Source organism: Barbus barbus (genome assembly GCF_936440315.1).
Source record: "Barbus barbus genome assembly, chromosome: 39".
In the NCBI taxonomy this organism is placed as follows: Eukaryota; Metazoa; Chordata; class Actinopteri; order Cypriniformes; family Cyprinidae; genus Barbus; species Barbus barbus.
In genome coordinates this window covers 13,877,968-13,904,282 of record NC_136717.1, presented here as the reverse complement: position 1 = coordinate 13,904,282, position 26,315 = coordinate 13,877,968, and the positions used below count along the sequence as shown (strand labels likewise).

General features: G+C 38.7%; 1 protein-coding gene across 1 annotated transcript in view; it reads right to left on the bottom strand.

The window, feature by feature from the left end:
* LOC306858201 (staphylococcal nuclease domain-containing protein 1) overlaps window positions 1–26,315 on the bottom strand; it is a 189,156-nt gene that overhangs the window by 16,568 nt on the left and 146,273 nt on the right. The window contains exons 18-19 of the mRNA XM_079398624.1: window positions 15,468–15,609; window positions 3,080–3,203 (exon numbers count right to left, since the gene is read on the bottom strand). Of these exons, the coding sequence (XP_079254750.1) occupies window positions 3,080–3,203; window positions 15,468–15,609 (266 nt within the window). The remainder of the gene's footprint in view (window positions 1–3,079; window positions 3,204–15,467; window positions 15,610–26,315) is intronic.

Below are 26,315 nucleotides of genomic sequence, written 5' to 3'. Positions count from 1 at the left end.
AAGAAAGAGTCAGTTCCACTCACTGATCAGAGGAGAAAGAAGTTCAGCAGTTCATCCACAAGGACTGGACAAATTAATGTAGAACACCTGAACAAGAAAAGTTTGGCTTTGCCACCAAATGGTACTTTGGTACTCAGTTTTTCACTTTTTTTTTTTGGTGTGTTGAAGTGACTGAAAGGGGCCACACTGGGCACCGGTACTGGGGTATACAATAAGTGACCTCCAATTTCACCTAACTGAAAACATTCACTTTTGTAAAGAGGAAAATACTAGTTTACTACTCCTAACTGTAGAGTACAGACAGATCTTTTATGGGGGTCTGAGGAGAGAGTTGATCTTGTATTCATAACCTCACACTCTGGAAGTGTAAGAAGCCTCTCATATTCATAAAGAGCAGTTCAAAGCTCTGCATGACACCTCAAACAAGAGGAAAAAGTCAAAGAAGAGTTTCTGTTTTCATATAATCAAACTTAGACATTCCAACCCACTCCAGACCCCCTGCCCACTCCAGACCATCCACTTATGCTAAAACACTTCAATCATCTAAAACCCCCCGCATGATCCAGGGATGCCCGCTCTGAAAAATGCCTTTCTGCTGGTATCGCAGACTTAATGAGCTCTTATGCCACCGAATGACATAGTCCTGGAGCATCGTGGGAAAACATGACCCAAATGGGATATAGAGAAAGATAACAAACATGACAACATGCTAAAAAAAGAAAAGAAAAAAACAGAACAACAAAGAAAAACTTGTAAGCAATTAAAGGAAAAAGTCTAGGGATGTTGCTGGGTGGAGCTCAAACGAGGCTTTAAAAGAGCAAGACGATATCAACAAAAACACCAGCAGATGCCTGAGTAATGAGTCGCCCTACTAAGGATGCAGCCTGTTCAGACTCTATATGAGGACAACAGAAGCTTCCAGACTCCCTAAAGGACAAAGGACTCATTAGAGCAGTCCAATGTCCTGCAATCTAGGGCAGATTACCCCAACATAAAATTTAAGTAAACCAAAAAATACCCATAACCAACAGATGGTTCACTATAAAACTATTTCAACAACGAATATGAGGTTAAAGCAATCCCTGTGACGATAGTCTGCTGAGAAATGCCGCCTTTCTGCTTTTATTCTTTTTCCTCCGAAGTAATCTTTCATTAAAATTAAACACACATCAGTTATCAACATATCTAATAATATTCCAATATTAGTGATTTTATTATTACATAATGCAAATTGGCATTATATATAATAATTGCTGTCATTTAACACTAACTTAAAGTTAAAAAAGATAAAAAAAAACTAACCTCAAATCTCAAAATCTAATCTAATCTCAAAACGAACATCCATATTTCCTACTTTACATTGTTACAAGGATGCCTACTGTAAATGTATTTGTTGCATTTAAAGTGACTATTTAAATGACTAAATATTTATATTGGTCATTGCAATAACAACGTTTCAGCATGTGCCAAAATCTCAAAATCAGTGCATTATTACTTAAAACATCAAATCACCTGCACAAATCAGCAAGAAAACTTATTACCTCTCAAAATTAGACAAGAACATCCTGCTCAGCAGCTCTGACAAATATTTTATTACATTTATTTATTCAAAGATATTAATAAATTAAAAGGTCTTTTGCTGAAACCAGGAAAGTCTAGAAGGGTCTGGCTGTAGACATGCACTTGCACTCTGAGTCACCTGCACTTCCGCAAGTGACGTCACTTTTATTTTTTATTTGATTTATAATATATTAAGTTTTTTTTTTTAAATTGAATCTCTCAACATTTTACACAAGTAGAAGACAAGAAAAAAGAAACTAAATTACGAAGTCACTTGCAATCCGCACAAATCGCTGTGGTGGTTAAACGATTAAAACTCATTTAATATCATAACATACAGGGTCCTGCAAGTCATCTGTAAGAGAAAAAGACAAGACCCGCAAATCCGTGGCTACAGAACAGCGCACTTTTAAACCTCCCGTAGAAAATTATAAACACTTAATATGGCTTAATGTGTTAAGATTCAATATACATTCAAATTCAATATACAGTTTATTAATATAATGTATATATGTATATAGTGTCTTCCTCCCATACCGCAAAATGTGGCAAAATGTGGCATAATGGACTGAGATTATAAATACCAAACTCAATATTCTCCTCTTCATTATTAAAACAATTAATAAGCAGGTGAGCCCAGAATAAAAGCAACACGCAAAGTTTTGCGGTTTCCTCTTTTGAATAAAATGTCTACAGCCCTTTTGTATCATTGTCTTTGTCCATTAAGCTACATTACGTGTTTTATTTATAATGATTTACTATGGGAGGAAAACGTTTAATGTGCAACTTAACGCATTGCGTTCTGGGCTCGTCTGCACAGAGTCGGTCCTTTAATATGATTTAATGCATTTCTTAAAGCGCGTTCATATGGTCTGTATAGTTTGCATAAGAAATAGCCTACTGAATTTGGTCTTTATCATCTTAGTCCGTTATGCCACATTAAGCATTTTGCTGTATGGGAGGAAAAGTTAAAGTTTGCTCGTTGTGTTCATGGCCATATGCTTGCCTTGTAGTATATTAAATTAATAAACTATATATCGAATTTGATGTTTTAATATCTTAACACATTAAGTGTTTATGATTTTCTACGGGAGATTTAAAAGCGCTTCACTAGAGCATTGCGTTCATATTCTGCTGTTCTGTAGCCACGGATTTGCGGGTCTTGTCTTTTTCTCTTACAGATGACTTGCAGGACCCTGTATGTTATGATATTAAATTAGTTTTAATCGTTTAACCACCACAGCGTCTTGTCTCCTATGGCAACATGCACGATTTGTCGATTGCAAGTGACATCGTAATTTAGTTTCTGTCTTCATTACCTGGTTACTTGTGTAAAATGTTGAGCAATTCAATTTAAAAAATACTTAATAAATAAATAATAAAAAAGACTGCAAGTGACGTCACTTGCGGAAGTGCAGGTGTCTGAGAGTGCAAGCGCATGTCTGCAGCCAGACCCTATTGGGAAACACAGCTTTTATAGCAGATGCCATTAGGAGATTTTTATTTTTTTGGCTCTTACCATTCTCCATCAGCAAACTTTGCGATGCAGAAATCCCCTCTGCGTGGGGAAAAGGATCCTTCCACTGGAGGCTGGGTGGCAATCTCTCCTCGCATGCTCTCCATCAGGCTCTCCAGCTTAGTACCTGCACAGATAAGGACGGCAAAAAGGTGAACATCTTCATGCAATCCATCACACTTCTCAGGAAAGTCTGAAAACTTCAAGCCTGTGTTCCTGGCTTTGGCTCCATGTTGGAGAGCGCCATCCTGATGGCATGATTACTTGATTTATACCATAACGTGATGATTTGAGAAGGAAGAGATGCATTAACTTGCGAGTGACTGGCCTCTGCCAACATCATTTCTCCAACAATGAAGCCCTGATAGCTCTGGAGAGGAAAGCATAATATTTTCCTCGTTCAGCCAAACAGCAAACACTAAATTACATTCATTTGTTGACAACCAACATCCACTGAGATTTTGCCGGGCCTGGGGTCTGTTGCAAATACGGAAATAAAATTAGATTAAGACCCACAAATCCTCAACGCTCTAGCGCACTACGGCCCGCTTGAGGGGGATGTGTGACCCAAGCAAGCTCTCAAATCAACCAAAGGCCAGTAAGGTTTTAATACATCAAAATGGCTTGAAATGCCTTTCTAATGAGAACGTCCACAACACATTTACTTTTTTCAGCCGTACTCTTGCAGCTGTTCATTCATTTCTCTCAACAACAGGAGCAATCACTGTAATCGCTGAGGTGTGGGTTTGCTGGGGTATGGAAATGTGACAAAATGGCCCAACAGTCAGGCATGAATAATGTTGTAGGAGCGCAAAGCAGAGGGAGAAAAAAAAAAAAAAAAAAAGAGTGAGAGCTGTAATGTGCGACAAATACCAAACATCCCTCCAGGAAAGCTGTTAAAATAAGCCAACTAATGGGCCTGTCTTAAGCTGCTCATTTTCACCCCCCTCCACCGACGTCATTGGGGTTATGATAATTGTTTGCTAGCATCAGAATATTTGCATGCATTAAATGAAAAGACAAGGATGCAGAGAAGAGAGAGAGCGTTTAAAACATGTAGTGTAAATCTACATTTAAGCAGCCTTAAGCCTGCATGCGGCAAATTAGCATGATGCCCACTCAAACAGAGCAGCGTTAGCGTGTGAACGTGTTTGTGTATGTGTGAGGGGTGCAGGGGGTATTTAATGGCAGATTTCCAAAAGGGGTGTGGCTTAAATGCTCTATTTAATTGGCTAACCCACCAGCATCCAGCCTGCTAAACGGTTAATTAGCACATATGGGAAGACACGTGCACGCACACACACACACCTCTCAGCTGATTCTCGCACAGTAGAGATATTAGCAGCGTTTTGAGGAGGCAGCAGTTTTTGAGAAGTTAAGGGGAGGGAGAACGTGGCCGTGTGACTGTGGGTAGAGTAGCGTGTCAGATGACAGCTGAACGTGCAGCCTTGATTTATTAAACTAATTTAAAAAGTTTTGCATTTTCTTCCCAGGCAGCAGGGTACGAGAGTGTGTTTCCCCGGCTTCCTTCATCCATGCCCCACTTCCAGCCCTGCTAGAGCTTGCTAAATAATAAATAAGGAGGGGGGTGTCCTCCGTAATCGTTATAAAGGTTTAATGGAGGCAGCGCATTTAACCCAATTAATCCAAGAAGCACTCAATTAGAACGCATAGACTGGGCAGAGAAAAAGTCTCTATTATAGACAATGGATGCTAATTAAAACAAATGCACTGGCTTATAATACGTGTCAAATAATGCAAACCTCAATCCAAACTCTGCTGAAGGGATCATTCACTAAAACACCCAACCATTATTTAATTACCTTGTGTCATTTTAAAACCATATGGAGAATCACTGAAAAACCTTCCTCTGTAGCTCTCAAATAAAATATGGCTTTAGACTTCAGGTTTCCCGCTTCATCAAGTGACAAAACATGACAACTAATGATTGCACTAATGTAAGGTGGCAAACATAATAGGAAAACTACTTTTGAATAAAGCACAAGAATCAAATTCTCCTTTGGAGTGAAATGGAATGACACGAGGGACTATAAATAATGAGTTTTCATTTTTCATTCTGGGTGAACTGTCCCTTTAATTGACATAAGAAAAGGTTAAACAGACACTCTTTAAAGCACACCTGAAATGACTGTCAAACATTTCTAAAAAAAAATCAATGAAATCAAGATAAATTGTATAATTAATATTTTAATTTATCCATATCGTGCACAAATTTATTTTCAGACTCTGATGATATGTGAAATGACAACAATCTAATGATCCAATGAAGTCCCAACCTACGTTTCTTTTCTTGTTTGAAAAGGTGTTTCATATGTCACAATAGGGAAGGAAAATTCATCGCAAATTCTGTTTCATGCCAACTTGACAGTACCATAGTAATTAGATATTTACTTTAGCAAATGAATGTTAATATTTACATTTGACATGTACTTCAAAAGAACACAACACTACCCTGTGGTGGGAAAAACTAATACCGTAGTACTTCTGTTAATTGGAAACTTAATAAAGCTCTTGGGGAGACTTTGTCAACTTAAAAATGAATTACTGTTAACGTGTTTTGATCTAAAAGTACGCTAACAAGACCTGCAGTGGTCCATATGGTGTGGGTTCAGGTGTTCAGCCCTGCTTACATTCCCTGTATGCTTCATTACATCCTTCTTGGCTGATATACTGGAGGATATAATGAAGGATTCAGCTTTAATTACGGTGGCGTCAGGTTCTCTAGCGCCTACTGTAAATCTGCAACACTCCCCTGACTGTGTAAGTGTGTGTGTGTGTGTGTGAGAGAGAGAGAGTGTTTTCAGTGCATCGTGCTTTGCACACAGCTAGCTCCCGGTCAGCATGTAACATTAATTAGCACGAGCAGAACATGTCTACGGATTTGGATTCACCTCCTGCTCTGATGAGGGACGAGTGAGAGTTATAGAGGACATGAGGTAGAAGCTCACAGATGAGCCTGAGAGAGTACGCTATGAGATGAAAAGTTCCCTATTCAGATAAAACCGTGAGCAGGACCATCAAGGACTCTTAGCTAATGTAAATGTTTAATCTCCCAAGTCAAAGGTTCTCTGCATGAAAAAATGCCTTCACCTCACACACACACACCAAGGTTATCTTTTTGCATTTTAAATTCCTATTCATTTAAGCCCTATTTTCTGATTTAACACTTTAGTTAGTTTTTCTATCCTTTTTAGTAATTAAAACAATTTAATAAATATATTACAATAGTTATTATTAGTATATTATTAAAAATAAATAGTAATAAAACATTATCATCAATCATGATGATAATAATAATAATATTATTATATGCATTTATCACTTTTATCCAAACTGACATCGTGCTTTGCACACAGCTAGCTCCCGGTCAGCATCGATCAGTTCATGCATTGCCTGGGAATCAAACCCTTGACCTTGTTATTGAAAATATTTCATTTTATTATATTATATAATTATTTTTATAACCATTACATTAATATAATAATGCTGTTATTTTAGCAATTAAATAGTTTAATAAAATATTACCACATAAATGATAAAATATGATTTTCTACCTTTACCAACCACTAGTTTCAAGTTTATTTAATTTTTTGGAGTTTACATTTCTTCATGCTATTTAAATTCAATGTTTTTAAACCAATAATTTATTTTAGTTTAAGTTTATAATAATAATCAAGACACATACTGTATGTATACATACACATACATATGCATGTACTGAAGTCATGTTTTACAAATATACTGCTCTGAATTAAGATTTGTTTTCTAAAGTCTTGATATAACCAGCACATATTGCTCACCTGTTGGCCCTCTGGCTATCAACACAGGAATAATGTCCATTTCAAACCTGTCACTATAACCTATGTCCAATGGATGACTGATCCACTGCTGGAACCGTAACATCTCAATTTTCACCATTTCATCTGAACCACTGTAATTGTCACTTGTTTGGTGGATAACAGACTCCCAGGTTGAGCTGTGAATATTTATAAGAATGTAAAAATAAAAAAAAATAAAAATAAAAAACAGTGAGAATCCTATACTGCAGGAAACAGGTTTATTTTAATGGTCTCCATCTCAGTTACCCTATATGGATGATTCACTCCTCACATATGACACACCGTCTTGACATTACAAGCTATGAGGGATGAGTGCTGCCTTATACAAATGGCATAGCTGCAAAAAGCACTATAAATATCCCACACCTGCGTTTATTTGCATTGGAAAGATGAACATACCGTAAATCGCATCGGGTAGGTCAAACACTTCCACGCCTACCTCACGTTTCCCACAATGCAACCCAGTGGGATCAACCTCTCACTTGGAGCGTTTACACCATTTGAAAACAACAGCTGGAGAAGGATAGAGAGAAACCCAGAGAAAAAAGGTCGATCCCACAGAGATAGGACAGCATTTCAACAAATCCCATGCTCACTCCTTCTCTATAGCCCATAATTAATTGTGTTTACTAAGGCAAACTTATTTCCTTACTATTATTATGGCTCATGCTACGGGTTAGGGATTTGAAATAAGTAACTCATCCCACAACCCTCATGGCTTGTCGATGAGAGATGTGCCATTACTTTTGAGTGATCAGACCTATGATTTTTGTCTGGAAGATGAAATTGGCAAAAAAAAAAAGTTCCATTGACTTACACTGAAAAAGGCAGCACCTTTACATATACAGTCTGGAATATCAGAGACGGGGACTCTTGACTTAAGTAATAACCTAGAACACCCTAGCAACCATCTAGCAACCACATAATGTACCAATGAACACCTTAGAAACTCTACAGAAATGCCCTTCTTAAAATGTATTTAAATGTGCTGCTATGGCTGTAGCTGAGAGCAAATATGCAAATGCACAGAGAAGAGTGATTAGACCTAATATCAATGTTACTGCGATATTATTCCATGAAATGATTCCCAGAGGGAACAAGACTAAAGAAATGAGACAATACTAATACTGATGTTTCCAAATCACCACATTAAACAGAAATTTAGCTACCATTTCCAAGCATAAATACTGCATGTGTGTGAATCTCACAAAATCAGCAAACAATAAGTCATAATTCAACCCCAACTCAAGAAAAAAAAGACATTATATTTTGCATAAATAAAATGAAGCCTATTAATAAGACCATTAAGACTTCTTGCATTGAGATAATTTTCTTCCTGAATTCTCATTACTGTACACCAAAGAAAATCTCATTGTTATTAGTGCACTGAGAAAAATACAGAAACAATGTATTGTGATAAAAATACTTTTACAAAAAACTACTTGAGAGTAATCAGAATAAAAAAAACAAAAACAAAAAAAACAACAATGTGAGAACTTGTACTTATGAAAATGTTCATGCAAAAAATCTTAATGATCCTCAAATGGCTTCATTTTCTTTGAGCACAACATTTTTTTTTTTTCAGGTGAATTACAATAAAATGATTAAATATCCTAAAATACAAGGATAATACAACAATAAAATAATGCATGAAACATGTTCAGCACTTTTATGTAATAAGCAAACATGACACCGAAAGAGGTGTGTGTAACAGTAAAAACCAAACAAAAAGTTATAATCAGCTTCATTTTTACAATTTGACCACAAGTAAAAGGAACACCACCCATTAACATATATATTAAAAAAAGCACACACTCGCCAATGATCACCCCTTCTCTTAAAGCCATTTGCAGTAACGTCTTTATCTCTTTCAAACAGTGATGTTCTTTCCCTCTTTTCCTTCCTCTCCAGGTAAAAGCGACAGCCCACGCCGAGTTTAAGGACAAAGCCACATTTCACACTGACACCGGGGCGGCACGTGGTGACGTGGGCTGGCCCACCTGCCCGCTCATCTCATTAAACATTCATTGGCGGGTGGACGGGGTCCGTTCTGCAAGGATAAAGGTAGTATTAAAGAATTTCACCTCTCCTCCCAGCGTTCGTGATTGACTCTGAGCAGGAGACGGGGCAGACAAGGCCCAGTGGGGGTGGGAATGAGGAGAAACGAGGAAAAAAAAAAATCTACAGGCTCCTACAGCTGCTTATGCAGTTACATTAGGGAAAACAAACAGAGACAGAGAAAAATATAACAAACACGTGTACATGGACACACAAACGGATACAGACACAAAACAATTCCAGGGTTGCACAAAATGTGCCCCGTTTTTGGTGTATAGATGGCATAGCAGAGTCACAGCAATCAGTGCCCGGTGCTAAATTACAGTGATTTCAAAGCCATTGTGAAGGGAGGGCAGGGGCAGCATCTGTGTCTTTTGCCTCCCATCGCACAGGCAGTGGGTGAGACCCTGACTCTGTGTTTTGATTGCAAGTTTCCAAATATACCCATAATGCCCTGCTGAGCTCCAGGCTTGGAGGCGTGCAAAGCACCTTTTTGGTTTCTGCTTCGTTAAAAGCGGTCATGGTAAAGAGGCAATTTGGTTATCAGCTTCATAAAATCGCAGAACTTCAATAACGCTTCATAGAGCCAAAAACACCTAGCTGTGAAAGCTGCATTTATTGCAATTACATCATTTGTTATGCTCAGAGTAGAGGAATAGAAACTCTCCCTCCAGCTCAAAATGCTCTATAATCAGATCTCTTCAACTATGACAAATCTTGGGCCATTATAAAATATATACACACTGCCGTTCAAAAGTTTTGGATCAGTGAGATTTTATTTAATGGGGTCTTTTATGCTCATCAAGGCTGTATTTAATTGAAAAAAAAAATATAGAAAAAAATTTAATATTGTGAAATATTATTGCTATTTCTAATACTGGTTTCCTATTTTAATGTACTGTAAAATATAATTTATTTCTGTGATGCAGCACTGAATTTTCATCAGCCATTAGTCCAGTCTTCAGTATCACATGATCTTTCAGAAATCATTCTAATATGCTGATTTTGTTGGAAATTTTTTTTGTTGAATACTTTTTCTTTGATGAATAAAAAGTTAAAGAACAGCTTTTATTTAAAATAAATATATTTTGTAACAATTTAAGTCTTTAATTTCACTTTTTATCCATTTAACACATCCTTGCTGAATAAAAGTATTAAATGTCTTTAAAAGAAAGAACAAAATAAAAATTACTGATCCCAAACTTTTGAATAGTAGTGTATATTGTAACAATTTCTATTTTGAATAAACACTGTATCTTTTAATTTTTTTCTTTATCAAAGAATCCTGAAAAAAGTATTACAGGTCCCAAAAAATATTAATCAGCACAACTGTTTCCAACATTGATTATAAATCAGCATATTAGAGTGATTTCTGAAGGATCAATGATGTACTGTAGGAGTAATGATGCTGAAAAGTCAGCTTTGCTTCACAGGAATAAATTATATTTTAAATTATAATAAAATAGAATTTTAAATTGCAATAAAATTTTACAAAATGACATGACAAATGACATAATGACGTATTTTTGATCAAATAAATGCAGCCTTGATGAGTATAAGAAACTTTATAGGCAATTACCTAAAGCTTCTATAAATCTACAGAACAGGGTTTCAGGAGATGTTCAGACTGCACTCGAGTACTAATCAAGAGTGCTTCACAATGCGGCTCGCACCTCCACGCCTACAGACTCCCCTCCACTGCTGAAATCAATACAAAGTACCAGCATTTGCCCCCCCTTAATTAAATCAATATCAAAGCATCGTTTCCAGTCACTCCACTTGTGAAGCGCAACCAATGAAAAGGAGGATGGCTTTGCAGAGGACCAACAACAAGGTGTGAAATGGATGCAGAATCTTGTCTAGTGGTGAATGTTTATGGGAACAGTGAGTACAAATTAAGGCAAAGCTGGAAAAATACATTTCCCCCTGCTGGGCGAGTGGGCTGGCCTTCATTAGGTGTAAAACAGCTGTTGCGTGTAGGGGTGAGCGGTGGTGGATGTGTATAAACTGGCACCTGGTAAGGGAACCACTCAAGTCATTAAGCTGTGTGCCAGAGACGACCCCTCTACCCCCACCAGCCAAACTCATACCACCACTGCCCAAGACACTCATGAACCAGAATTAACAAACAGATGTACAGTATCTCACAGTCTCTGCTGGTTACAGGCAAGTAATTGACCAAAGGAAGATGGGTGGGGTGGACCAAATGTAATTCAAGGAAAACAAAAACAAAACACTACATAAATTTAATTAAGAAAGATTATTAATAACAATGATCAATATTTAAAGGGGTCATATAATGCTATATCCACTTTTACAAGTTGATTGTACTGAGATGTGTGTTGGCAGTGCCTGTACACAAGCATCCTATAATGCTAAAAATCCATCCAGTGTTTTTTTTTAATCTCCTAATGTTTTCCCCTGTCTCAAATCGAGCTGTTCGTCTTGTGACGTCACAAGATCAGAGGCCCCTCCCACGATTGTTGATTGACAGGAGCGTTTCAACACAGACTCGCCCTGAGCGAGCGGTCATCATAGTCCGCCATTGTTTATACGCTGGAGCAGTATGGCGTCTAAGCGATCGTGGTGTTCTGTTCTTGGGTGTAATAAGGAACACAGCAGTCGTTTTGATGTTCCTAAATCAGAACCGCTGAAGACGCAGTGGCTGAGTTTTGTTTTCGAAGGGAAGTGTCCCCCAGATCAACCTCAATTCTTTCATGTTTGCGCGAATCATTTCTCACCAGACTGCTTTATGGCAAATTTTAAAAATTAGTGGTCAAATTCCCTAGTATTTCCAATTTTTTCATGACAGTTCCAGACAGTATAAAGTGCTGGGAAATATAAAAATAAAGACAGAAGACAAACCTGCCATACATAATTATACTCACTGCAAATTGACACGTAATTATACTCCCAAATATCTATATTCCAAATATCTGACAAACCCATCTCTGTTCTGAATTACTTTCCACCAGCTGAAGACAAACAGCAGCTAATGTGCCTGTTGCAGACGCTAATGCCCAAACTAATCTGTCAGTGCGGGTAACCGAAAGTGTTCATTACTTTACTGAGGTTTCAGTTACACAACTACACAGCACCCCTCCAGCCTAGAGAGAAATTACACACGGCCTTCTGGAGATACACACAGACGTTCCTTTGCCCAAGGAATTCCATTTCACTACTGATCCCACACTTTGAGTAATTAAATCTAACTAATTAAAGAACACAGAGAAAAGGAAAAGAATTGATAGAGACACAGAAAGAGAGAGAGAAAGTGCGCCAGCTTTTCCCTGCTCCGCATGGGGTGCTGGAAACCGGAGATGTTATCAGGGCGATTTGTGGGTGTTTAGAGTCTTTTAAATGAAGTCGTGAGCTGAGATCATCACAGCGTCGGGTTGTGCATTAACCGCAGACTGCGCAGTGCTCATAAGAGATGGCAGCTTCAGCCATGTGATACCACAAAATCAATCAGAGCTGTTTATTCTCACTCGACACGACTCTGTGTAACAGCCCGAGTTTGAGTCGCAGGGAAAAATAACTATGTAGAGGTTACAGACATGTTCAGATTTTTGATCAAACCTCGATCTGTTATTTACACTGACATAAAGACAGTGGCTAAACACACGTTGCAGACATGTGACTGGATTGAACTGCAGTGTGACAAGCAGAAATATTACATACGTCTCTTCAGAGCTGGTCTGAAGTTGTCAGAAACATGAATGAAGAGTTGCACAGCTCTTTCCTGCAGCTCATGTACTGATTAATGCACTACCAGTTTCATAAAAACAGTGAATCTGTAAAAACAACATCTGCAAAATAATCAAAATTGAATCTGAGAATCAGAATTCTTTTTAAAGCAAGTCAGTGAACTGTGCAACCACTCTGGTAATGGGCTACTATTATCTGCCCATTAGATGGTAAAATTACGATCCATTACGATCATTCTGTTCTTGTCTAAGCTTAAGAATGAGATTGCTGTTTTCCTCTGTAAAGATGAAATGTGTAATGTTAAAATACCACAGAATTTGTTCTTTAATATGGTAATAATAAATAAATGCTAATAAACAGTGTTCATAAATGTATAATTTACAATGAATTAAAAATAATAAAATTTTAAAATATTTTTTTTCTATCTATTATTTAAATACTTTAAATTTTTTTAGAGTATTCTCTCTCTCTATATATAGTTTTATAAGTGCTTTCTATACTTATGAATGTGAACAGTCCTCCCTTATTCATAAATCAAATGATCATGAACTGACATCCACACTGTATTTTCATCTGATCTCACAGTAATGACTTTTCTCTTTTAATATTATTAGAATTTTTGAAATTCAAATAATACAAAACTCCAACATTCCTTTTTGCAAGACCACCATAAGGGAAGAAAGTGGAATTATTAGATGTGAAATTTGTAGACATAAGTTATGTCATAATCAAAAGGCTCATCTTCAAAGTGTTTATGAAAATCATGCCCGCCCTGTTCGAATTTTCCTGTCTTTCTGAAGTTACGGTGAGAAACCGGTAATGAAATTGCAAAGCGACTGGCTTGTAGGTTTTTATAGGGCTCTGCTTTGAAGTGCTCTACAAGGAATGAGACCTCCTTAATGCAGTTTGGAGAGAGCGTGAGAGAGAGAGAAAGAGGAATGACTATCAGCTGAAAATAACAATCCTGTTTCTCTAACGAGCATATCTCTCTCCATCTCCATTTCCAATCCTCTCAGTGGAAAACATTGGCCAATTAAACAAGGGAAAAGATGCACACTTGCTGGTTCATCTGACAAAAAAAAACAAAAGCAACAACAAAAAAAGCTAAAACAGAGCAAAGCTGCAAACATACTGCATATTCAGCTCAGCGTTTTTCCGTCTTATCTTCTCACACTACTTCCTGCTTTCTATCTCACGTCTTCCTTCGTTTTTGCACTATATTTGCTGTGACCTGCTTTTCTCCTGCAGCTAACCAGATAACCTGAATAATTACCTCACAAAGAGCCGAGTGTATGTATGTGTATGTGCGTGTGTGACTTGCTGCTGGTATTCATTGGTGTGATGGTTACTAGACGTGGCATAGCCATCTTCATTTCCTCTCAGGGCAACCTGCAGGGGTTAAAGGTCATCTGAGGATCTAACGTGATAAATTGAGGGTGGCCACAATCTCACCCTTTTTTCTAACATTTTCCCTTAGTTGTTTTTAAACGTGTTTCGACACCTGCAGGTCTCTGAGATGGAGTTATTTGAAGACAAACGGCACACAAAGCGATAGGATTGTCACGCTCCTGGCAAAGCAAGCCTCAGATTTATTATAAATTCATGCAAATTAATTAATTTGCGAATTAAGAAGCATTAAGAGACAACGGAAGTCAATTTTATGGTCCTGCCAATGAAGTCTGCCACTGGAACATGTAGCGAGACCCTAATTATGCAACAACAAGTGTGTGTGCATAATTAGGATCTTTCTTCTGGTCCTAATGTGTGTGTATACAAGATTATATGAAAATATAAATGGAAGAGAGGGAAAAAGTAAAAAATGTTTCACTTTTTTCACTAAAACATCACTAAACATCACATTCACTAAAACATCTCTTTGAATATCAGGACGGTTGCCCCATCATGGACTAGGTCACTACCAAGGGCGATTTAAATGTCATGTTCAATGACTAGTTGCTATCACACTGAGCACAGAGATCACTCAGGGCATTTAGAGGGCAACGCACACAACCTGCAATGTTTCCTAACTGGAATTTGCTGGAGCGGCTACATTTAATAATCATCATATCTGGAATATGAAGAAAGCCCTTCAGGTATGATGTCATAATCATGCCTGGTGGAATGTGGAGTTGGATTAGATGCCCATTAGTGTAAAACCCTGAGCGCTCATCATCCAAACATAACGAAGGAAGCCAATTTAAATTGTGATTCAGACGGTTTTTTGCTGCTGACTGTTTAATCAGTAAAATGCCATACGTTAGCATTCACATTTACAACTGCAGAATGCGACTTGCATTCTGATATATTTGCCCTTTTTTCTTCATTTTAAACCAGTCACCTGTGCCATTAATGTCACATGACTAAACACTCTAGAGCTGCAGGACAATGACATGAAAATACAGACTAACTGATGTCCAACAAGAATGTACACAAACACTTCACTAGCAACTATTTTGAGCTATGAAAAAAAAATAAAAATAAATAATAATATATATATATATATATATATATATATATATATATATATATATATATATATATATATATATATTTGGAAACTATGGAAAAGCAATTCACGCAATTTAATTATTGACATTTTTAGGTAGAGGAAATAAATAATTTCACCTGAGCTTACAGCTATTTTAGAATAGGGAAAGATGTTTTTTGCCTGTAGTTACAGCATGTACCAGCAGGGACTAACTGGACCACGTTTGCATGGACGCCACCGTTTCTCCATTGGTTTTAGAAATGAGGGCAGCACTCACCGGTTTCCACATCCTGTGCGTAGAAGTGCAGTCCATCTGTGATCTCGGTGACATAGACGGCTCTGTATTTCGCCACACGTTCCTTCTCCTCAGTGAGCTGAGCCACCTCTTCTTTTGGTTTCTCTTCATAATTGGCCCAGAGCTGTTGACAAATTAAAACATTTTCCAGTTTAAACCAGGATCTAAAAATGACCAATACACCACAGCTACATAGCATTTTGTTTATTAAGTAAATGGGGTTAATTTTGATTTCATGTTCACCTAAACCTATTAACACCTCAGACCGAACAAAATCTGAGTGGTTTAATCCGCTGGCATCAGTGTGGACATTGCGTTTGTTGATGATTCCTTCACATTCACATGATGGGTCGGTAACCTATCTACCCACCCGTGAGAAGGTCACAATGACCTCTGCACTTCACGGATGACAGGCGGTATTGGCTAGATTTCAGCAATGCCGCCAGAGACAGAGGGCAGAGAATCATGAAGCAAGAGTGAGCTCATTAAGAATTGTGGTGGCAAAGCATGAATTTGAGTGTGGATTTCAGCAATGTGCCAAAACTAAGGACGAGAAGTTCTTCTTCAATGCTTTATGAAATGTCAAGAAAAGAGCCCCTGCGTGCGTGCAGTCAAAGCAGTTTGTTTTGCTTACCAAGCGCTGAAGGTTGAGTCTTTTACGAAATACAAACACGACAAATTAACAGGCTCTTACGCAACCACCCCTTACTTCATTTCGGAGGCTTTATTAGCAAATGATATTCATCAGCTATTGAAGTTTTCCCCGTTATTCCATTAATTTGTTTCTCTCCCAGAGAGCAGGAGGCAGCTAATTACAAACCAGACTTTTATATGCGCTTCCTCACGGTGCTGGTTTTAGCTAATTATGTCCACCAGGACTGCAAGGCCGACATTTACAGACCAATTTCACCACCAGACTGTGAATTAATATAGATGTATGTAAAAATACAGCTGGTGACATGCAATAAGCCTTGCAAACCCAGCCACCAAATGATAAACTATAGGGTCAAACTACCCAATTACATCCGATTATTTCCCCCGAGGCATGACAAAAACAAGGGAACATGGAAGAAAATGATTCCTTGGGGAAAACTTTAGGGTTAATGAAGATTTAAACACAGCAAACCACTCCACAGCAAGGACACTAGTCTGACCCCACTACCCACAATGCCCTGGCACAGTAATACAAAGTTATAATCAAACCTGGGAGGACCAATCGCAGTCACCCAGATTTGAGTGTCAACACTCGTTACAGTGCCGACTGTCACAATGTCATTTCTGGCACCGCTGGTCAGTGCAGACCCCGTGCTTCCTGCGGCCACGTGACCTCTGACACGCGGCGTCGAGGCAAGGGCACTTGAGACACGCGTGAACGAGCGGACATATGCAAAAACCCACTCTCATATATCCTCTGCTGCAAAAGCACAAAAGAAGCCACAAACATACACAATGACTCAAAGAGGCACACTGCACCCTGGGCAAATGACCTTCTGTGAGCAACCAACCATTCTTGTTTGTTCCACATGAGTGCAGGTATATGACTGCTGCTGGGCGGGGTCATGAAGAGAAAGGATTTGTGATGTATTCTGTCATTGAGCTGCCTGTGGCCTAAATTCATAGCAATAAGCCACAAAAAACAAGTGTGACAGAGTGAGAGACGGGACGATTGAAACGACAGCTTTGTTGCACGCTAACCGCAATCCTCAAAGGACAAAAAAACCCCCCACATTAACAGGCCTACAGAAGCAGAAATACGTGCCTCTAACATGGGCTAATGAGAAACTCACTGATTGGATAAATCCAGTTTGAAACTATGGTAAAATTATGATAAACATCTGTGATCACACATTCCAAATGAATACAGCAATTTAAATTGCAACTACAAAGACCCTATATTTTTGCTAATGAAACACTGTTCCACCTCTCCTTAAAACCACTGTAAACTTTCCTTAACTACAATTGTCGTTCACAATTTTCTGAGGCAGAATTTGGCTCGTCTAATTTCTAAAGCAAGTTTTAGAGTTTACACAATTATAATGGACATTGTACAAAAATATGATAAAATGTTGTGGCTTGGACACAGAGTCATGGTACCCATAGAGGATACAGATGATACATTTATACTGATTCAAGTCAACAGTAACCATTGTAGAAATGTTACACTAATGTTATCAATAGTACAATTCAAATCAAATCATATAAATTCAAATTAGGCTCTCTTTTCCACTGGCTGTCACTACTGAGCACTTTCACTTTATAAAAGAGAAGGGAATTCATCCGAGCCCACATAGAAATAATATCAAATCAATTTTGCCCACTTTATGAGGACATTTCTTTCAGATAAAATGGGCAAAGGAAAGCTTATCAAAGTTAACTGTAATTTAACGAGGGTGAATGAGGGAGAAGAATAGTTTAAATAAATCATATTCTACATCCCTAATCCTAGCCAATACCAAAACTTAACAACTACCTTACTATTAATAAGCAGCAAATTAGGAGTTAGTGGAACTGGACCTTAAAATAAAGCACAACATTTATTAATAGTAGTATCAGTCATTGGAAGCAGCAGTTTTTGTCAATAGTATGTTAGTGTGTCTGTGCCTGTTGTGTTGAGCACTCATGGAGAGGTCAGACTTCTCTTCAGGGACTAAAGATACAGCAGAGTTACATTCATAAAAACTGCCTCTCTCACACACCGAGTTCAGGGGAGGGGGCCGTTCCAAACGCTGATGAAAGGTGACAGCGTGTCAATTCCAATAGAGTGTGTTCCGCCCAGCGAGAGCGAATCCCCATCAACACCCAGAGTGCATCCACACAAACACACAGGGCCCAAGGGAAAGCAGCAAACATATAGTCCCAGTTCGTACCGGAAAACCTGCCAAATTAATCTACATCCAAGAGAGTTATGCATCAAACACTACAGTGAGCCAGGGAGAAGAACTACAATACCCATAAGCACTCGAGGCAGGTAACCAGGCTGTCTTTTTCAGCAAAACAAATAAAGTAAAACTTGAACTAATTCAGCTTTTTAAGAGCTTTCATTTGGTCACATAGCCATCTAGTAATGCTTAAAAAAAAAAATCAAGAGCCATGCTTAATCAAATTATACTTGGTAAATCAATTTAGCGTCTATTATATTCATAATGAAGGCACCTTTGGAAATAAAGGCTCATTAATTCAAGAGAAGCCTCTTTCTGACACTTCTGCGTCAGACATAATGGCACACTCACCCAACACACACAAACGTCTTTCACAAAGTCCACTTAAACTCAGGAGCTGCTGCATTAATTGGATACTTGGAATACTAAGATGTGAGTCCGAAGACGTAGAGAAAAAAAAAAATCTTTTGTCAGCAGTGTATGACTGGAAATATCTAATTTAAGAGATGGCCATTAAAAAGCCTAGTTAAAGCCTAGTAAGTAAAATTCTATTTTCTCTCCATTCCAGGACAAATACTGTACAGGAATAACCAGATGGTTTATTAAATTCTGAAAATATCTGAATGCAATTTTTGCTTGCAGTGCTTCAGTTCTTCAAAGTGAAATGATTCACATTTCTAAAGAGGGACATACTTCAGTAAATCTGTCTAGCAGTCTGGAAGACTCTGTATTCCACTGTAATACTTGGATAAAAACACACTTAAACTGGACTCAAGTCAACATACAATATCTGACACATTGAGGAAATTCAAACAGAGTAAAAACTGTATTCTAGAAACATTCAGGTATCATATTTATCAGAGTCTACTGGTTGGAAACACACAGATGGTAACTGGGATGTGGAGGCTGAAGGTCAAGTTCATCCTCAAGAGCATGTCAACATATCACAATAGAATAATATGCATAATAAGGCATGTGATGAATAAAGAAAAAATAAATGACCAAAACAAAAATAGTTTCTTGCACTCTACCACACCTTGAAACTGCTAAATATCTACCAAGGTTATCAAGCAGGAAAAGAAACATGTCGGCAGATGGATTTCAGGAGACATACCACCATATCTCCTCCCCCAATTCTGATTGGGCCCATCCCAAACTCAGCTGAATATGTGGGTTATGCAGTGCTGGACTGTATAGGCACATCAAGAAAAACTGAATGGTAATCTGAGAGGTGGGATACATCATCAGGGAGTTTTAGCTGAGTCAATTAAGGTCTATGACCCATGATGCCCGTCTGCTCGATTCGTCTGTGCATATTGATGAAGCTATCAGCAGTATGGAATGACTAACAAGACAGACATGCCTTTACGTCGAATGCTTTTTAACACCAGATGGACATGCTGTCTATATCGATAATATAATGATTCGATCACTGCAGAAATACAATGCAAAAGCAACAACCCTGATATAGATACAAGTACGCGATCGCAAGAGAATGAAGCAGAAGAGGTTTAGTCACAGCTGTATTGCACTCTTCAGGATGACATCACTAATATTTTTTTCTGATTTGTTTGACTGAGTTTGTTTTTATCTTATGAGAAAATGTAGCTATTACAGTAAATACAACCCCCCCCCTTTAAATTATTCTATAGTGCTATTTTGTCAAAATGACATGTTGAGAGACTTGAAGTGGTCATTTATATTAGCATGATACTAAAAAAAGCATTTAGAGCACCTTCCAGAATAAAATCATTGCATTGGATCAATGTGCCTATTTCCAGTGTCCCTCCTTTAAAGTGCAATTTCCCATTTATCAACATCAGAGTGCACAGCTTTTACACACTGCATTTTGAAAAGCACTATACAAATACAAAAATTTACTTGACACTGATTAAATATTTAAATAAAAACAGCAAGAGCATGACGGAATGCAATCATATTCTGTTCGTAACTAAAATGTGAAGCCGATTAGAATGCATCCTTGGGGTAAGAAGACAGAAAAAAAAGAAAAAGAAAATCAATGTGAAAAGATCCATGAATGACAACAGCACTAAGCCTTCCTCTTTTGAACTCCTCCTGATTGACATCTGACAGCTACTACCTCTGACCCCGGCACACGCTCACATCTAAGCAGGACACGAGATCCAGACGCAGTAAATGACAGAAATGTTTCGCTACTCTGCATGCTAATAAGACGTATAAGGGCAAGGTACTAATGGGGTGTTGCACCAATGTATTATAGGATGGGAGGTATTAAACACATTTACACTGCAAATGCATCGATTTCAATGATCACGTCATATGACCAGACATTGGCCAATGAGAAATTTTAAACTGTCATGTCCAGGAATGCTTTTTGAAATCTAATTGGCTTTCTAGTAAGCCCTTCTAGTCTAAGGGAGGAATTGGGGAAAAAGCTGTATATCCTTGAAGACATTTGCATGCCATTCACACTTTCAACTTCGTGTCTACATGTAGCTGGTGTGTTAACATGAATGCTTCCAAGAGCCTGAGCAATTCCACATATCAATCACGAGGCATTAACTACCACTATTAACTACAAGCGACAGCTTACACATTTTCCAGGTAAACGCACATCTGTGTAATGAGAAGAAAAAAAAAAAAAAACACATTTCATGCTAATTTGACTGCAAAGCACCATTATACTAGACGTGAGGGAAAAACAGTCACACTTTTTCTGGTTCAAATGTACTCAAACACACGGGTCCATCCGGTGACAAAGGGCAGACCGACCATCCATCACACGTCCCAAAGTCCACATCAATCTACTCACGGATGCTGACAAACACATCAACTAAGTGACCTACACTGTCAGCATCCATTTAACCTGCAAACATTGAGCTAGGGCTATAAACTCACTTAGCATAATCACACTTCACTCATCTGTAAACACACAAAGCTGTAAGATGGATAAATCCAGCGTTTTCCAACCCACCCAACTTAGGATGGGGTGACTTGGGGTGAAACGCAGAGGGGAGGGGTGTGTGGAGCAGAGGTGGACGTGGAGTCTTGGATGTGGTTACTTAGCGGATAAATTTATGCATTAAAAGTGCCCAGGTGGCATGGCACTTTGGGAATCAACAGCTGCGAGATGTCAGCATGCGGGGAGCTTCTCTTCAGCCTCATATCACAGACAGCAGCTGTTGGGATGCAGTGGCGGTTGCTCGGCTTATACCGTGGCTTACACCGCTAATGTCACCGCCCTCCTGTCAGCCGTTACAAACTCCCACCAGCCTGAAATTTCTGCACTGTCAAGGTAAGAAATCACCAGAAACAATGGCCCTCGTTGCAGCAGCGTTGGTGTCAGAATGCTTAAACACATGCTAAAAATGACTTATGCAAAAAACAGTCACCAGAATTATCTGGTTAATTAAACACCAAAAAGCTGACTTAAAGTTAAAAGGATTCTGTAAACTCATCCAACTTCGAAGTAATTTTGTTCATATTGTGATGTACACTGGAGTAAGACAAAAATAAAGAATGGGATTTGGTTCTATTCATTTGTTTAGATTGAAGGCGGTCGATCTGAATGCAAGTTTACAGTCGATAGTAAGAAACGGGCGGGTTTAAGCAGACTTAATTATGGGAGAAGTCTGGTATGCGTAACGAGAAAAGTATATCATTTCACTGGAAGATTGAGTTTACGAGGTCAAAATAAATAAAATAAATGAAACATGCATGGGTGAATTGTTCACAATATATTCTAAAACATTCATTAAAAAAGAGATAAGGTGAATTACCATTTCACCAGCAAGTGTATTAAAGCTAAATCAGCTCTTGAAGAACTGCTTGACTATTCTGCCCATACCAAGACAACATTTTTTTTTACCAATGCAAGGAAAATGTATTCAAAGAATCAAATGCACTGGAGGAGTCCTAATATTCCATTCCGAACAACCCTCCTGATGTTTGTACAAAGCTGAGAAAAATAAAAGCCCTCCAAATCAGTATTCATTTGCCGTAAAGACTAGAAGCGGAGCTATTTAAAGCGGCTTATTTCCAGCTAGCCTGCCTACCTGCTGTCTGCCCACACTTCACCACATGAAATAACCACATGCGACATACGTTTTAATCAGACTCAGTCATGACAGAGGGCTTCCGGGAAGGACATGAAATTCAAGTGAAGTCTACTTCACACAAATCCATTTATCAAATAAACCGATAATTCTGTTTACGCAACCCTGGCCTAAAGAGGTTTACTATTTCTCTCTTTCTGTTTCCCTCTGCAAAGGAATCAGCACACAAAAACGTGTGCAAATTAAAAGCAAAATAATCAAGTTTATTTAACCCAGCATGTCTTGATGCCGGGTTGTCATGACTACAGTTTATCTCTTGTAAAGCAGCCTCTTCATTTTCTCAGATCGAATATTCCACCTCTCGCAGCTTTGCTCATCGACTCGCTTGCATCTGACACATAGGCGTTTAGCTGTCTTTACACATGGAGATGCTGAGGAGCCGGATAGTAAAAAGGAGGAAAGATGACAAAGAGAGGAAAATTGGACTGACATCGACAGCCCCTCTTCAGGGGGACACTTACGTCCTGAAGGAGGCCTGGTAGCCCACTAAAACCAGTCACATCCCACACACACACATTCAAACAACATGGCTGGCTGCAAGCCCACGGCACAGATGAGAGACAGAGAGAGAGGGGGAATACTGAGAAAAGGGAGTTGCATGCTGGGAGAGAGAAAGAGAAGCACATGAGAGAAAGATGAAAAGAGGAAGTGAAGCCTGAGTACGTGTTTACATAACAGTGCGACTCCTTCAGGGTAGACAAAATGCTGTTTGAGTAGAGCAAAAGAAATCACTCTAGAACTCTGCATTCAAATAGAAAAGTGCAGTTTAAAGAAATAGTTTACCCAAAAATGAAAATCGGCATCATTTATTTACCTGCATGATATTCCAAAATTCTCTTTAACTGCATGAATCACAAAAAGTATTATTTTTAAGAATGTGATGGCTGCTCGAGTCCAACTTTTATTTTTTATTTTTTGTTTATGTTCCATGGAAGCCAAAAAACTTTTTTTGAAACAGCTGAAGGGTGAATGAATCATGACAGCATTTTCAATTTTGGGTGAACTATCCCTTTAAAACATTCAAATAGTGACCCTTCACTCTGACTCTGATTTACTGAAAACAGGAAGTTGTCAGGTGAATCTGACACCCTAATTTGATTCAGATTCAATTTGATCGATTCTTGATTGAGTTTCCTGTGCGAGCGTACAGTGCAGTCCTGGCCATGTGCTGCCGTGTTTAATAGAATCGCAGAAGCAGACAGGCTCTGAGCCACTTCCTTTCACTCTCTGCCCCAACAAACACTGACAGCACATGAAAAAGAGCCCACTTGCTTTCCTGTTGAAGAAATGGCTCTTTCTGTCAACGAGCCTGTGGCGTTCTGTAACTGCAACCCAAAATCGCTCTTTGCACAGTCCAGCACGGTCAGATTTATGTCTGGATGTTAAACCCACGGTCCACTGGGGTCAGGGGGGGTCGTCATGAGAGACTGATGGTCTGGGACAATGGAGGGGAGCTGTGTGTGATTGATGCTGAGGGGTCTTAACATAACGGCCTGCTACAACTCTACAGGCGATGGAATGTCAAAGAACGAACAGAAACACACACGCATGAAAGCACCCGAGCGAACAAGTCCGCGAACACACAAATAATACAACTGCCACACTTGCCTGCATTCAATGACAGATATAACACTAAAGCCTTGAGGGAATCACATCAAATACATACGAAATGACAAAAAGATGGGGAGAGAAAGCGAGGAAAAACTATTTTATTAAAATTTCTGATTCAAGTTAGGCTCTATGGACAGCATGTGACATGCTGTCAATTAATATTGACTTGCCCCTCAGTTTGTAAAATCAAATCACCATACTTGCTGTATATATCCCTCCATCTAACTTTTACTGTTCTAGACGATGTGAAACCTTGCACTGCTAGCACTTATGATAAATCTCTTGTATTCCTCATTTGCAAGTTGCTTAGGATTAAAGCATCTGCTAAATGAATAAATGTAAATTATTCCTATTTGTTCGACTCAAATTGCTACCATTTTACCTTGAGGTTTGTGAGACTAAAGTTTTCTTGTTCATGTGTTAGTTACATTCTTTTTAAAATAAAAACGCTGTTATACGTTTAGTTGAATATATCATTTGGACACATTATGGAGAATTTCTGAAATCTGTAGGCAACAGTTGAAACAAAATGTTAAACTGAACTTTATGAACTTTCAAAACTATATGCTAACTTTATTGCAGATCAATGCCTGGCTTTCAGAAATTCTGTTTGCAAGTGTATTTCTGCTTAGTTTTACAACCTGAGGAAGTAGTCAAAATTATTTTCCATGGTAAATTGACAGCATGTCACACATGCTGTTGACGGCACTTAACTTGTATTGAACCCAGAACATTTCTGTAAAAATTCACCCATTACCAAATGCAGACTGAGATGATGGCAACTGAAGCCCTGGAGTTGCAAAGGCAAATTTTTTCCTCATGCACAAGATGCTTGCTGCCATTTTACTTACTTAAGTGCAGCAAATAAATCAGCAATCTGCAATCTGAATGAACAGAAGAGCAGCTTTGCAAGGAGAACAAGCAGGGAACGAGAGCGTAAAAACAGGAGGAAGAGTGAGTGGATGCATTTATGAGGGGAATTGGCAGCGGATCTAAGAATAGCCTCTCCCTGCACTGAGGACCCTGCGCTGAGTCCCCAAACCTAGAACCGCTGGCTTAAACCTGTCTACTGTGCTCTCTCAGGGGTATGTGTGTGCATGACAGAGAAAAAGCCACAGTGACCTGAGAAAGAGAGAAATGCAGGTGGAAAGAGCGAGAGAATTCATCCGTTTGCTGAAAGCCTGGGTTCTCTGAGGTGGTCTTATCATGCCGTATAATGATGGGTTTTAGGCCCAGGAGGCTCCAGACACATTTCTGGACGATGCTGTTGTGAGAAACTTAATACACTTGAACCAAATAAGACAAAAGGCCTCTGAAAATGTGTCTCGGTTTAGAAGAAAGCTGTCGACGAGCTTAAATTGATTCAGGGAAGTTATCACATAAAAGACTTCCCTGTAAAAAGCAGCTGTAACGCTGCTGGAGTCTTGTAATGGACCGGCTGTGAGAAGGGTTGGAATGACGTGATGATTCAGAAAGGATGGTAGCAAACTCTGCCAGCAAGATACAAATATTTAGCATTTATTAGCCAGGAATGAAGGGGCCGCCCACCGCCAAAAAGCATCAAAGACACAGTCAGGAGTGTCTGCTCTCCACAAATGTTAGTGGGCACGCACAAGAGAAGGTCCACTCTTTTTAATTACTGTCAGGCGATTAGAGAGGACACCTGAAGCGACAGCCGAGTTGAGGGTACTAAACGTTTTGGCGGTGGAGAGTTTGTACTCCCAAAAAGGAGCAAATGTCAGCAGGCTAGAGGGAAATGCCATGCCTGTGTGTGTATGTCTAACTCCACTTGGAAGGAGCAGAAATGCAATCTCATTCATCGCACAGATGTGTGGATCTCAGAGCTAGTGACTTTTAGATCTAAACACTGCTGAATTTAAAGGACAAGTAGACAGTTTATGTATTCCTTTACTGTCATATCCCCAGGCAGCAGAGACAGAGGGACTCGATTCACTACAATATTAGAATATACTGTCACTAGGAGTGCAAATAAAAAGAAGCTCATTATTTTTATAATATATATTTAGAACCTTCTGGAAGAATAACTCGAAAAAAAATCTGAGAAAGAAATCAGGAATGGGGAACCTGGCTTACTAGCTATTTTTCTCCATAAATCCACCTGCACACCACTCATCCATCAACCCATCAATTTATCTCATCTACCCACCCATCTATACATCACATCTATCTACCCATCTGTCCATCCACCGAATTTCAGTATTTGAGTAAATTAAAAATGAAAA